The sequence below is a fragment of the Ictalurus punctatus genome, chromosome 24 (genome assembly GCF_001660625.3).
Source record: "Ictalurus punctatus breed USDA103 chromosome 24, Coco_2.0, whole genome shotgun sequence".
Lineage (NCBI taxonomy): Eukaryota > Metazoa > Chordata > Actinopteri > Siluriformes > Ictaluridae > Ictalurus > Ictalurus punctatus.
Genome location: NC_030439.2, coordinates 6,310,343 through 6,326,548, shown reverse-complemented (window position 1 = coordinate 6,326,548; position 16,206 = coordinate 6,310,343). Strand labels below are relative to the sequence as shown.

Below are 16,206 nucleotides of genomic sequence, written 5' to 3'. Positions count from 1 at the left end.
TGAAAACAGTGCGTGCCAGTCAACCTGCAGACACGATCTGGTCGAGCCGATCGTATCCGGACTGCAATGTTTTACACGTGTTTTATAACGTGGCCGAATTTCAGCATGGTCAGACTGCTGAAAACGCAGGATAACGCAGTGTGTAAAAGGGACTAAAAGCACATTTGCCTGTCAGTAGTTGGCCGTTAACGAGCCTTCCAAAAATAGCAAAATACCATCTGAGCAGCAATTACCACATATCTATACAGCCATTAAAACAACAGTATCGTATTTACGTACAGACATTCTGCTCTCAAATTTCCCCTCTCTCACCGAGAGGAAAACCAAAACCATGCCCTTCAACGCATTACTCACTCCGTGTCAAAAAGCCCAGGTGGAAATGTCTGGGTCGCAAATTCAAAAAGGGCAGAACCAGCGAGTATAAACAGAAGCAAAAGGAACAAAGCGAATAAAATGCCAGAGAAGTAATAAAATGCCCACATCAACCTAATATTTTACTACAACACTCACCTCTGCTCTGCACATCGGTCCTTCAACAACAATGACCAAAGGCTAATGTGATTATCGATTTTTCGTTTAGCTTTTCTGTTTTTTTTTATCTACTACAGATGTCATTAGATTACATTTATTGTCTGTAAAACATGAAACCGAACACACCTTCCAGAGTTTTTTTTTTTTTCTTTTCAAAAAAGATTTCACATTTTACCTCAATGCCTTCTCTTGCTCGTGTTCCAAACGCCCAGGCAGGAGCCGGCCATCGTGATGACGTGTTCGCTCTTGTCCTTGTTCCTCTTCCTCTTGGCCTGGGCCTGTGAAGCAGAGCCAGCACAGAGTGAGCCAATATTGAACCAACAGCACTGATGAGCTCATTCTGGCTTTTGACAAAGACATATCTGACCATCACTTCACCCATCTGGGCACTTTATGTGTTACAAAATGACCTTATTTACTACCTTTCCTCTAGTCTTGGGATAAGGAGTGCGCAGGGGGTCAAAAAACACACAAGCCGAGAAACGTCCTTGAGGTTCGGTGTTTCCTACAGATAGGTTTCTCCACATATAATTAATACAGTCGAGTTATAAACACATATACTATTTCTGCATGTACTGCAAATTTATCAAGGTGTTTTATATAACTCTGTTAAACCTACAATGTTGCATACGATTCCCGGACATACGACTGATCCAGATTCCGTAAATCAGTGATCTCTGTGGAAAAACATTGTGTCTGATTGTATCGTTTAAAAGATTGCTAATCTGCACATCATATCAGCCTCCATCCCTGATATAGTACAGGTGAAATTCTAAATATACCCATATCACACAATGAAATCATGGCGAAAAAAACAAACAAACAAACAAACAAACAAAGAAAAAACACACACACACAAAAAAACAACAACTGACGGCTACAAAACTATAAGTACTGTAATTTAGATCATGTTTTAAGCTCCCAGTAGAGGAGTGCTGGAGGTTCTCTCTAGCCTCTTGAGCACTAGTCTCGATTATACACAATCTGACGAAGCCAAAAAGAGCGTTCAATGAGTCACCGTGTCATCGACAATAAGAAACATGCAGTGCTTTGAATTATTGGTTGCATTCTGCTGTAGTTGCTACATTTAAGTGGTTTATTACACGTATGAATGGTGAACACGATGCGTTATGTGATCAATAGTGCGAACTGGCAGAGGGAAATAGTTGGAAACTAACAGTAGATCAATCCATGTTACTGTCTTATAAGCGATCGTACTGTATATCAGCCAGCTGTCCTGATTGACCTTGGCGATGTGGGCAGAAAATGAGCGTGTGAATATCAGGAGCTCCTTTAGCAATGTGAATTTATACAAGATTACTTCCAACTCGGCACAGCTCGGCAACTTCTTTACAATCGGAAGGTACTGGCGAGCAGAATGAAGAATGGTTTACCAGCTCTCCATCCAGTTCTGTTCTCTCATTAGTTGACGTTACTGCCACTCTGACCCTCTCCTCTCTCTTACCTCTGACTGACCCGAGCAGTCTTCAGGTCAGCGCCGAATTAGAAACGAGATGTGCTGATTTCTCGGAAGGGATTAATAAATAAAACGCGTTTTTTTTTTAATGAGATGAAATACACTTGGGGTCTGGTCAATATACCTGGGCACAGTGCCAAAGTATCGCCTACGTGTGGGGAAACACTGAGGTTGCACTTGATGTATCCAATGGGATGCACCATGACTGGGCATTCCATGCCAAATTCAAATGATTAGCGGTTCTCATGGACAAGACATACAGCACTTTCTAATCTATACTAAACCACAAGCGCCCCCCCCCCCCCCTTTCTTTAGCATTGTTAGCAGATTGACATGGAGATCCTTGTTTACTTGAGCATGAGCGCAGCCGTGACGTCCCTGAAAATGATTCAGTGCGAGCGTATGGGATCTTTGTGATGACTGACACTAGCTGGAAGGAGACCACATTCCTCAGCCTAAGATGTGAGAACCCATGGCTCTCCATCGTGCTCCAAGGGAAAGGTTTCAGCCTGTTTCCAAGGTTACCGAAAGCCCGTCGGACATACTATCTGTTTGCATCAAATTCACTGCAGATTAATCGAGTAACGCGCTTTTACCCCTTGTGTAAATTCAAACAGCTCCTCTGCGAAAGATAGCTAATGTTATTACTACACTCCCTTTGCACACACAAGACACAAATTAATGCCTCTCTCCCCATGTCATACTCTCTCAGTCACTCTGTCTGCCTCACTCGCTCTCTCTCTCTCTCTCTCCCTCTCTGGACCGATTCTATTGCTTAGCAACAAACCTTAGTCTTATTAGAATTCAGTGCCTGTTTACAGCTTTTAGTTCAGCCCTGTAAATGACATTTCTAATACAAGCAGGCAGGTGGTGTCTTAGTGAAAGGTTTAACACACTCCATGTGTTAGCAGGAAGCACTCTGTGCCAACGCGATAGTGCAGCTCATGGCCAGTGTCTGCGCAATATCTTTGGCACGGACTCTGTGCTGAGTGGCTTGAGGAATGAAAGCCCGTCAGCTCCACCCCTCGTGTATGTTTCGCTTCCACGCCGAGAGCAAAATGACCTTGTCGGCATGGTCAAACAAACAGGACGTCACATGAAAACAGACATCACCAAATGCCGCTCTTAAATCAAGCGATTTCAATTTCAGACGTGCATTTCGCAGTTAACATTTTACTTATAATGAACTCAAGTTAGGGGTTTACCTTTGATGCTTCCTGCCAGGATTGGTCTGTCTCGGTCTGACACGGAGCCAAGCTTGCTGCTGTTATCTCTCTGTCGAGCCACCGCTACTGCGATGCCCACTGGGGGGTGCCGAACCTCAGCCTCCCCCTGAGAGGAGCTTCCGTCCCGGTTGAACGATTTGGCGCTTTCGGGTCTCTCTGGCTCCCTTTTCAGCTGCTTCCCAGACAGGTGCTGAGCTTTAGCGCTCGCATGCTGAGAAGCCTCCAGCTTCAGGTGACCCAGTCCCCCAAATGGGGTGCGGCTATCCGCGCCATGCTTAGACATGACCTCGCCAGAGAAATTCCCACTGTACTTGATGAGGCTCTGCATAGCAGATACCTCGCTGTGCTCCTCGCCCTGGAGGCTCCCTGGGCTGCCTCTCCGATCCAGGTACATGCGCTTGCCCTCTTCCTCTCCTCTGGGACCATGAGTATGTTGAGCTGCCAAAGCAGCCATGTGGCTAGCGGCGTAGTTGCCCATCTCGAAAGGCTTCCATTTGGTCTCAGCAGAGTGGAGTGTGGTGGGTTCCAGACCAGAAAACGCTGGTCCGGACCTTTGAACGATTTCACGCTCTTGGATGCGGCTTTCTGCCTCCAGCCCCGTTTTGATTGTGTGCTTGGCGCTCGGTAAGTCCTTGGTATTTGGACTGTTGCTGGATTTGATTGTGCCCAAATCTAAAACAGAAGGCCTTCTTACAGCCAAATTATTGGCCCTGATCACGGATCCCTCTTCCCGTACAACGGCTCTCTTGAGCTCACTGGGACAAGGAGACTCACTCCTGAGAAAGGGTGCAGGTGTCCTCTCACACCCCACCTGCAGGGTTGCTCTGTTCATGTCCCTGTCCCTGCTCTTATCTGTTTTATTATTGTCTCGAGCTTGCGAGGCGATCTGGATGGGCCCTTTCCGCTCGTCGTAAACCTCGACAGAAGGCACATAAGTAGGAGCGGTCACTCTGTGTTCCCTGGCTGGCTCTTTGGCAGCAGAGCAGTGTGGGTACAAGCTTGGGGGCATGTGGTGAGGGGGAGAGTAAGCACCAGAAGACACCAGCCTGGGTGGGAGGGATGCTGGACTGCTCTGGAGGGAGGAGGGGCTGGCATAATTAACGTGCAAAGTGCCTAAAGATGTAGCTACTGAGTCAAGCCGTTTTAGCTTATCAGTAGAGGAGGGGACAGTGGCTTGGTAATTTTCGTCGACCCGCTCCCTTCTTTCCGCTTCTGAACCTGGGTACCTGGATGGTGTGCCACTGCTGGTCCTGCAGTTGCTGAGCGGGGGCTGGAGCAGGTATTTTGGTTTAACATCAGCAGCAGGCGAATGATGCTGAAAGACTCGCCGCTCATCCTCAGCCTTAGCATCCTGGGTGAGGTCGACCACGCTGTGGGGCCGTGGCTCCTCCCTAGCCCGCTCCCTGCGCTGGACCGACTGCCCTAGCTCACTCTTGCAGGGCTTGTCCTTTCCCAGTTCCCGGCCCGAGTCTTTGGAGCTCTTGTGGATCTCTTGCGTCTTCTCTCTGGAGAGGGGGCTGGGCAAATGGGCCACAAGGTTCCGGGCCATAGCAGACTGGGAGTGTACTGAGCTCGGAAGGTAAAACCCCTCTGGAAAGAAACAGAGAAAGTCATTGAGACAGTCCATGAACTCAGACAGCTATAGGTTAAAAACAGCCCATGGACTTAAAACTTCAAAGAACATGAAATGATGATCCACAAAGCAACATTTCATGGGGGATACGGGTATGATTACATTCATCAGATTAGTGCAGAAATCTTGTGTCATATAGCTACTGGTCTCAACCATGTGTCGTTAGAAATTGTAGAACGTTGCTGGAATTAAATTTGAGCACGAACTAAATTACTTGAAGATCTGCTATGGTGATATTCATTTCAGATTACTTCAAATGTTATTTTGCAAAATGGCAGCAGATAGACTCATAACAAACTGCTCCTTCTTACTCTGCAATCTGTGCCAGGCTAAAACACTTACGAACTAAAACACTTGCTCTCTCAGAGACCATTACCGAGTCACACTAGTCATTTCGGCGCAGGTTAGACACAACGTTTTTCCATTTGAGTTAGACAAACCTTTTTGTGAGTCAAAAAGTGAATGCTGGCCTAGTTGAGGATGCTCAAGATGACCCAGGGGAAGGTAGTGGCTAGGGTACAGACCGCTGGGAAGGTGGGGGAAACCTATGAGGAGAGATTAAGAGTGAAAGAGACATTATACACAGGCACTGTTATATATTATACTATAGCTACTTTGAAAGGAGGGTTATTTTCAGTTTCCTGTGACATTTCATGAATGCCATTGGTTGTTTCATTTTAATCCCCATAACGCACTGGGAGGCAAATGATCAAAAAAAAAAAAATGGCCAGACTAAGTTACTGTTGCCACAGTGTTTTCTTTCCTTTTAACGAGCAACTGACTGAAGATTTCATCTCTTATCTCGGTGCAGAATCAAACTCGATACAGCAACCCACATTGGTTGAATCATTAAACTAAATTATGGACAGCACAACCATGAGGAAAATGTTTCTCGCTTCTGACAGGTGATGACTAGGAGTGACGCATTTACACTTGTACATCTGCGCAGACGTAACTTTCTGGAATTTCAGGATTAAACAAATACTCAGGACTATTTACCCCACACTTCACACATGCGGTTATTAAACAATAACACACCACTCCTACAAGGATGCTTAGCAAAAACATCTAGACGGAGACCTGGTGTTTCCTTCCTAAACAGCACTTTAGATTAGACACAACAATGCTACTGGCACTAAGGACAAAAAAGACATCTAAAAAGATAAAAAATAATTGACATTCCTTAGAGGAAGAGGGAGCAGCATCGTGCTCAAGTCAATCCTTTGTCAAATGTGGCATAACCCGAGAGGCTGCATCCTTTCTTGGCTGTAACAGCTGAATTCTAAATGGATGGCTGTTTGAAGAATCTGGGCTCTGAAATGCAAGGCCACGGTCTGAATGGAATGGCAGCACGGGTGACGTGGGTGTATACTGATGGGAAGAATGGCCTGAGGCAGAGGAAGAGAAGAACCACCCTGACCTGCTGCACTGTTTATAAAGAAACTTGGCAATGCGGAGAAGGCACTAAACACCCTGGCCCTGGGCGCACACCAAACCCATGATGACTCTGCCTTTGGAGTCATGCACTCACTCACAAATGAAACATTCTGTATCCCTGAACAAAGGCTTTCAAAGTCTAGAATCATTCTGAGCCACATTTTGTGGGGAGGAAGGGGAAAGGGAAAAAAAAAAAAAAAAAAAAGTGTACCAGATGGATGTATTTCAATCATATTCTTCCTCATCATTTCTGGAATTTCTTTCAACTTTGCATGCTGTTGAAAAAGTTCTATTTAAGTGCTGATTTGCTTGAACAGGGTTTTGCAGTAATCAGGCCTGGTTGCGCTAGTCCAGCTGAACCCCGTTAAGAATTATGAACTACGGGGGCAAATACATTTTCACAAAAGGCCCAGTTGGTACTTTTTGGCTTCAATAAATAACCATTTAAAAACTGTATATATTGACAAGTTCCATGAATATACTGGATTCCTTTTGGCATCTAGATATTAAAATCGAGTGTCTTCATTCAGAAGGCTTCGTGGGACATGTGTCCTGTATAGAAAGACATAAGACACTCGATATAAGGTTTTCTATGGGCAAGGTCAGGGGGTCAGGCGATGCTGACGAGTGTTTCCAGAAGGCTGAAAGAGCATTTATTAGGTGGCAAATAGCAGAAGGAAGGAAGCTCAAGACTGTTCTGAGAGAGAGGTTTCTCATGGAGCTCAGGCTTCAGGCATCCTCAGACCTTTAATCTAATAAAACCATCAGCACAGCTCTAACGAGTACCGAGTCAGGTAAGCACCGAACTGCCGTTATTTTAATCGGTGACTCCCCAAATCCACCGTATGAGCTGCTTACTTCACAACTTTTGTATGTCTGACTTAAAGATAAGCACTCCAAATTTAGATTATTGAATGCGATGCCAGGAAAATTCCTTATGTTTACACTTACAGGAGAGTGCAGGCCGTGTTTTGGGTAGACATAAGCATTAGGAATAAAGCTGAACCGATCGGAACGACAGAATTAAGCGCAGCGGTAACACACCGTGGTCGGGAGTCGGCTCTCATTTCATCGCATGGATGCATCATTAACGCTAATATTAAACAGAACTCTCACTTGTGTCTCGTGTGATGAACATACCACGGAAATAGAAATAAAAACCGAACCTGGTCTGCTGAGGATTCATAGCGTTTGCTGGCGGACACGTTGATGAATCATACGAACGTGGCGAACACCTTCCTATTCCTAACTGTGTCCTGACAAATCAGCGGCGTTCAGGAAGCCTGAGGAATAACGGTCTGAATACGTTGTTTCTGGAAAGAGCATTGTGACTGCTCCGACATCAATACTGGATTTCATACAAGAAAAAGCAGAATGGCCACAGATAAATGACTCCTGAAATCTTTCATTTCAGACAACAAATGAATCCAGGACCTGATTAAGATACTGCAGCACGGCTGTCTTTAAGGACAGCCTAGCTGTACCCTTCGAGTCAGAGGTTCAAAGGCTTCCTCTCTTTTTATAGCCTGTTTCAGGTGACATGATAGTGTTATGCTGTTGATGGTATTCTGACACCATTCCAAGGGAGGATTAAAGATAGTCTACCCTTAGCAACAGGGCCAGAGTGTAAAGCATCCTGTTTATTTTGGTGTTCCTCTATATACCGCCTAAGGGAGGGAGAAGTGCAAGCAAGCAAGGGTCTTCCAATTTAGGACACATCGTAATCTCAATTTCTCTCGTGCGAGTAAGCATATCAGAGTCTCAACAATATCTGCAGGGTAATTAGTTTCGGCTACTCTAGTCCTTTCCTGAGGTTCCGTTTGCTTGCGCCACAAGGCAGGACTTATAGCCTCGGTGCAGGGGAATGTGCCATGAGTGGCCAGTTATCGCATTTCTCAACACTACAACGTGAGGAGGGTGAGGAAAAAGGGGCATAATCTAGACAACAGATTATGGTATTAGCCTGGTATGAGCATGAAATAGAGGTTTCTTGAAAGACAGAATGTGGATACGGTTAAGTAGGACATGTCGTGATGAATCTATCAAAAAATAAATCAATTAAAAAATATCACTGTATGGTGCAACAGAAACGTTTTCCCGGGAATGTTGGGAGGTTGCGAGTTCGGATCCCAAACTCTCTGGATGTTCAGGATTTGCACTCTGGGTGGGATGTGTGTGTACGTGGAAGAGGGTAGAGATCACTTTCCTCAGAGTGTGTTACGCTGCCCTGTGATGCAGCATGAACAGCAGCTCAAAAAGATGCAGGTCCATGTGTCTCAGGCTACGTCCACATTAATCCGGATAAATTCCTCTCTACGTTTTGGCCTTCCGTCCAGCTTTTCCCGAAGCGCCCTCCCGAGTGGATCGCTTTGAAAACGCAGTTTTCGTGCTGTAGTCCGCACTGAGAAAACCGAGCTATTCAACAACGACGACGGTTTTCTTAGTCATGTGACTCATTCAACTCGATTCCCGGTCTACATTTTCACCAGCCTTTCCAACTTTATAGTCTTGGTTTACCTGCTGCAACAACTCCGATTCTTCATCTGTCCATTTAAAATAAACTCACTGCTTTTCCTCGACGTCGCCCCATCGATTCAAAGAGACGGAAAAGTACATAAACGCCTGACGGAAACGACGCATACCGAAGCTTCTTACGTTGTTACAGTAGGACAGCGGTTTCAGACGTTGCAGTGTGGACGAGCAATTTTTGGAAAACGTTTGAAAATGACGGTGTAGATCGTAGGAGAGCGTTTTACAACAAGGACACAGTTTTCAGCTCTATTTGGATTAATGTGGATGCAGCCTCAGAGGAAGCACTTTTGGGACACACCCTGTCGCAGACATTGGAAAGAGCAAATGAACAAAAATGACATGACTGACATTCATAAGAATGGATGTTAAACTCCTTTATATACATATACATATATATATATATATATATATATATATATATATATATATATATATATATATATATATATATATATATATATATATACATACATATATATATATATATATATATACATACATATATATATACATACATATATATATATATATATATATACATACATATATATATATATATATATATATATATATATATATATATATATATACATACATATATATATATATATATATATATATATATATATATATATATATATATATATATATATATACATACACACACACACACACACACATTTATATATTATATATATATCATAAATGTGTGTGTGTGTGTATATATATATATATATATATATATATATATATATATATATATATATATATATATATATATATATATATATATATATATAAAAAGGTTTTAAAAACCGTGACTGAATAAAAAAATCATTTAGGCAGCAGCATGCATAGAAAGTAAAAGGCCACTGCAGAGCACTGGAGCTCCCATACCACCGCACACACAGTCCAAAGGTATCGGACTATCTGCACATCTGAATACTAACCATTCTCCAAACGCACAGCGCAGATAAAACCAGTCAGCAAACAACTGCACTAATATTATTGACTTTAATTGCCTGACAACTCCAGAAGAAAAGGGTCCACCTTTGGAATTACAAGCAGAGGGGGCAAATTCCAACGCAGCTCTGCAGACCGTCATCACAGCTGCATGTGATGACGAGGCACGTGCTTCCAGCTGCTAGGGGTGAGGCTTTACTATTATGAAACACTACTTGCTCTGCAAAGTCTCACCAACGTATACACTACCGGTCAAACGTCGTTGTTGTTTTTTTACCCCCCCCCACACACATTTTATAATCATAATAATAATAATAATAATAATAATAATAATAAAGTCATCAAAACTCTGGAGTAACACAAATGGGACTATGGGAATTACGTTATGATTAAAAATCCAAAATAGATCTAAATAATTTAATATTTTATCATCTTCACAGTAGACGCCCTTTTCGCCTAGAATTTCCAGAAATGTATTCTTGGCGATTTCTCGACCGAATTCTTGAGGAATTTCCCAGAGATGCTTTTTAAACAGTATTAAAGGAGTTCACACCGACGCCGGACACTTATCGGCTGCTTTTCCGAATATTTCGCTCCGAGTCGTCGGTTTAAAAAATATATTTTTTTTTTGTAAATAAAATGTTAGTTTTCAAATGAAGGAAATGAATACGTCGGCACGGTTAGATTTTTGCCTACAACACCGATTTCACGCATTTACTCATACACTTTCAGATCCTGAGAAACATTTCAGTCGAGTGTCCTGTAATGTACGTGGAGATTGTTTATTTTAAAATCGAGCACCGTGTTTACGCCAATATTTGGATTTTTCTTCAAGTGTACTTCAGAGATCAATCCGCACGTGCAATCTGTGCGGTAGTGTATCGAGGTAGAGGTGCGTAAAGGGGCACGATCGTTTCACACGTTCTATGTAAAAAAAAAAAATAGCAGAATTCCGCAGCTGCCACTTCCCTCCATTAGTAAGGGCCAGGTGCGCCCTTTAGAATAAACATGCGTGTTCAAATATTTTCACAGGCCGCCCGAGACCGAGTACACATCAATGTCAGCTATTCATCACGTTTCTGTGCGAGCAGAGCGGAGCAGGCATAATATGATCAGTGCCAAAGCTTGAAAAACAATCTGCTGAGACTTGAAACAAAGGCCTACGGCTGCACCGTCATTAATAATCCACCCACTTCCCATGCTCACATGGCAGCCCTTACACTGGTTTGTTGTTCAGGCGAACTATTGTGTAAAGCTGGAGTTGGACCTACTTTAGAGTTTTTACTCCTTACATTTTCATGATTTCAAATCTTAAAAACCACTACCAGTTCAGTCATACTTGTCAAATCCCAAACTTCATTTATTAACTATAGTTAAAATAACCCTCCCCCCTCCTCTTTTTTTTTTTATAGCAATTTGCACAGAACACCGCAACTAATTATCTTTGCACAAGAAGAACCCATTAATCTTAGTCGCGCTCCATTAGTCGGGGCGGTATGACGGCTGATCTGGCATCCCGGCTGCAACTCTTCTTAGATACAGATCTTGTCCTTACCCTTATGAAAAAGACATCGAGAAAACGACACGTAACGCATAATCCACGTCCGACGTTATGCAACAGAGCGGAAGAAAGAAAGAAAGAAAGAAAAAAAAATCCCCGTTACAGTATCCACACTACTTACACGTGCCGACGAACGCGGCTCGATCTTACCGAATGCCTGAAAATCACTCATGCTGTCTCTATTTCAGCGATTTTTCACTCGCGCATTCTTGCCGAGTGCCGTCAGCGGCTGCTCGGGAATCAAATTCGTGTGATGAAGTGTTCGAGGCAAAAACATTGTCAAAATGTTTACACGCTGAAGGGGGAAAAAAGATGCACGGTCGCAATGGACCGCTGGTAAGATCGTTAGCTTAAATCGTTTTTAACGACGGCACCGGTTTTTCTACATATTAATAGTTATATACATTTAAAAAAAAAAAAATAAAAAAAAAAAAAGGCATGAACTGGTATTTTTTATAAATATATTATCATAAACAATGTGGTTAGCAAAGATGCTGATTGTCATCATAAATAGGAAGCATGAGCAGCAGCTGCAAAATATGTCCTGACCTATGTCTCACTTTAAAAAAAAATAACAAAAATTTTTAAAAAAAGGACAGATTTCGAGGAGAGAGGTGGTCGCAGCACACATCACACGATCCCTCCAAGATTTGTTGAACGCAAAACCGAGCAATCTCCATAATATTCCGAGGCGCTTGCGATTTTTCAGAACGACTGCAGATTTGGGCCAAGACGCGTCGTGTGACGTCATCGCGACACGCGTCCGGTCGGAGCCCTCTTCCATTCGCGTGCGTCGAACATGAGCACGGCTAAAACGACACGGTAATTAAGCTATAATACGATCTGCATTATTTAAAAACTGTACCACTAATACACACTACTCTCTGACGTTCACGTTACTTTAACGGGGGAGGGGGGGGATCATGAAACAACACGAATGAATGCAAACCCAGGAAAAGCATTTGATTTCATGCAAATAATGTTCTGAGGAAAGGTTTGAATACTAAACCCGCCCCACCTCAAACCCTAACACTTTTCATCCAAACCGAGTCACGTAAATAGTTCAGGTATGAAAGTACGACACCAGTACGTCTTGCTTGACACACTTGTGTACGTTTAAGTATGAACACTTCAAGTGTTATTTTTCTACACTTTTAATTGACTTTCATTTTAAGACAATACTCATATTTTTCCCTTATGTATAATTTTTCTGAACATTTTCCACCACACACACACTTTCCACCACACCATGCAGTAGGAAGTGCTTTATTCAAGTGAGACGAAACCTGTGCAACAAAACATTTCGGAGTATTCCCAAACAACCGTAATCTCTCTCGTTCCCTCTCACCGGGTTACACCACGTACTTTAAAAGAGGAACCGTACTGCACTGCAGCGTCGTTGTCTATTCTATATTTAGGACTGTTGTGATATAATGGACTGTTTGTATTGCTACAGCTATAGTAATGGAAAAGCACTCGCACCCATTCTAGCTTCTAAAATGGCTCTAAAATGGTCGAATGACGAGCTGGACGAGCACGAGAAGAGATTTTACATTGCTCTCAATCCTTTCAAGTCCCCGTGAAATCAAAATTGAAGTTCTGTGGCGTTTAGTAGGAGGATATTCGCTCGTGCGCTCCAAAACCATGGCAAAAATTCGCATTTAGAAGATATACGCATTGGAAATGGACAGTCTCTCTCTACCACCGATACGGATCAGCGATTTTGATGACATCGTTCTGAACTCCAGCTTCTCATCGGATTTTCTGTCCGATCAAACGCTCTCTAGAACCCGAAGTGTCCCGCCCTCGACATTATAAAGATCACCTTACTGGAGTTGCCGACGCTGAGCGAGAGAAATCATATCGGCAAGCACGGGTCGTAAACGTGTCTTTGGCTGCTCGAACGCGCGTTTTCTTCAACTGTATGTTGGTTAAGAAGGAAATGGCTTGAATTCATTCACTTTGAAGACGGAGGTTTGTGTGCGAGCACATGGCTGTCAAGTACGGCTTAATCCGGGCTATGAGGTAAACTAAATACTATTGGCTATCTTTAAAAGGGGGAGGGGCCACTCTAAGTCTCGCCCAGACTTCCTGTTTCCGTGGAAATTACGTCAACACATCGAATAAAGCTGCGCGCTTCAAGGCACTTCACGGGGAATTAACAATAACACTTGGACTTATCGAATATGTTTACCAGTACAGGCGGGCACAGCATACCACACTTTGAACTTTCCACTGCTAAGCTTCTCTTTCTATTAACCTCACACCCAAGATGAGGAAATGACAAAATAAAGAAGTGCTCGTGGTCATCCTCAGGCCCGACTCTGGTCTTTGTCTCGGCCCAGGGATCTTCCATCGCACCTAATCATTCAAGTCGATATGCTCAGGCTTTGTTTACAATAGCAACACTCGCAGCCGTTCTTCCCTTAAGGCTAAAGATGTGGTTGCGTCGAGAAAAAGAGTTGACTCATACCTTCATGAGAGTGTGAAGCCCAGAGCTGAGCCATCTGCAGGTTGGGCGGGTTAGGGGCTCTGAAGGGAGGGTCGGAGGGAAGCGAGCTCGGCCCTGCGTGCGGGCTGGATGAGCTCATGTAGCTGCTGAGGAAGCTAGAGGCACCTGGGAAGGCTTCACCTGTAGGGGAGGGGAGGAGAGCAAAACACAGTGTTTCAGGGTTTTGTCTCACATGACAACGTGCTTTTGGTTTTGTTTCCAGTGCAGACGATCGCATTCCTACAACGACAAAAACAGCTTGGACAAAACTGACATGATTACCCAGAGGAGGGTTAGGTTAGAGGGCTGTGGTTTCCTTTGTATTTCGGCATGGCCGCAACCTCAAACCCGGTCCTGCCACAAACATCAGCCGCTTTATTTTCCCCTTCAAAGAGAACGGCATGCTGAGAAGCGCGGAGACCGCAAGCAGAAATTGGCTTTTGCTTGTAAACAAATGTCATGAATACTAAGAAGTCATCCTACATGTTATGTTAACCGTCATTCCAACAGCTTCCAGATGTTCAGAGTGGCAACGTCTAAATAAAAGTGTGTTGCCGCTTGCTAGCTCAGAAACGAAGCAGGAAAATAATAATAATAATAATAATAATAATAATAATAATAATAATAATAATAATAAAGTACACTTGGAGGACATTTAGTTCTTCCCCGTCGTGTCTAGAACTTGCATGGCTGCGATAAAAATGGCACGGCTACATATAGGGAAACGTTTCAAAGTAGGGGCGAGGTTTATTTAGACCCGTCACGATCACTCCTTTTGTCGGACGATATACTGTCAGGGAAATAATTACGGTAAACGATATCATCGTCGTTTTAAGACCGTTTTATCCACCGATATGATGACGACGGCATAATAATGCAAGTACACCCTTTCAGAGAGCAACGAACTTTTAATTCTTAATAATATTCAGACATCGTTGTACAATATCGTGAATCCTCAAGGAGCGTATTCACGACGTGACTTATCGTTCTTCCTAGCTCACGTGTGTATCCGTGTCGTTTTGTGCAGAAGCGAGTTGTAATAGTGTGCTTATGTTGCGTGTACATGTCTGATTAATCTCATACGTGTATAAGAAGCGTCCGTGAGGGTTAATTAACCCGCTAGTAAAGCGCTCAAAGATTCAGCGGCTCAAACCCCGACGTTACTGACTACGACTGGATTATTTCACACGCTAGAACTATTCTTTCTACATTTTTCTTCTTCAAAAAAAAACAAACAAACAAACAAATGTGCTAGTTCTCGCAACACATCTTAAATTCGCGCGCACACAGTTTTTGCATTCGAATGCGCGAATGCAAATTTTTCCATGCGGACTCTTTTCTTAAATTCGCATTCGTCTGCAACGTCCGACATTTCGAGCTCGAACGTCAATCTGACAGCCCCGGAGCAGACGAGACGACGGAAGCGGCGCGAAGGACTAAAAGTTTGGTGACGTTCGTTCTTATATAAACAAACACGTGTGTAAACACAATGGGCGATATCTAGGTCAGGAAAAAAAAAAAAATCATACGATAAGTCGATAACGTAATTATCCTGACAGGATTAGTTATATACACACCAGGGATGAGAATGCTTTCTCCTCTTGACAAGCGAGAAAATAACACGAAGACTTCAGATCCGAGCAAAAAAAAGATATACTTTGCGTATAAATCGGTGAATTATACCCGAGCTTCACACGTCTACACTCGCTGGACCATGACGTGTGAAAAGGAAGCACGGTCTAAATTAACGAGGCCTTCCCCCATTTGCTGTGATGTAGCCTCTCTGCTTTTGCACATAGTGCCTTGGGCATGGGAGGAGCCTTCACTCACTCTTACACAGACACACACACACACACTTGCTTCAGTCACGTTCCACAATGAGCTTGTTTTTTTCCTTCTGCACATGTAAACGGTCCATTAGCATGTGAAGAGAAGGAGGGACAACAAGGCATCAAGAGCAACATGAAGTCTTTGTAGCAGGGGTTAGCATGCGATTAACCTGCCCGAGGAGAGGTCCTACTCCGCCGCGCGAGCACAGGCTATTGGTGCAAGCAGGCCTTTTGGGTTGCATCTAAACATTAACCAGAGGGTAGATCACGCCCACGGCAGGGGCAAAGAAGAAGAAAGAAAGAAAAAAAAAAAAGGACATTCTGTGGAAATCCACTCTTGGTAGCTTGGTTTTCAGTGAACTAAGCTTGAATCTCTCTCACACACACACACACACACACACACACACACACACCCACACATGAATATAAGCACTACTCATCAAACCCAGAGAGGAGAGAAAATACAGGGCTGGCTTTCATCATGATTAGGTGGCACATAAATGCAAGAGTAGTCAACACAGGGCAG

At 43.4% G+C, this 16,206-nt stretch overlaps 1 protein-coding gene across 4 annotated transcripts in view; it reads right to left on the bottom strand.

Moving 5' to 3' along the window:
* The window catches only part of tnrc18 (trinucleotide repeat containing 18), a 74,985-nt gene that overhangs the window by 34,882 nt on the left and 23,897 nt on the right, over window positions 1-16,206 (bottom strand). For 2 of the 4 annotated variants that reach the window (XM_017454400.3, XM_017454402.3), the window contains 4 exons: window positions 13,834-13,992; window positions 5,308-5,412; window positions 3,214-4,824; window positions 707-809 (listed from right to left, as the gene is read on the bottom strand). In XM_017454400.3, coding sequence (XP_017309889.1) covers window positions 707-809; window positions 3,214-4,824; window positions 5,308-5,412; window positions 13,834-13,992 — 1,978 coding nt within the window. Of the gene's footprint in view, window positions 1-706; window positions 810-3,213; window positions 4,825-5,307; window positions 5,413-13,833; window positions 13,993-15,428; window positions 15,729-16,206 lie in introns of those variants that run through there. The other 2 variants (XM_017454403.3, XM_017454401.3) reach the window with 2 other exon arrangements.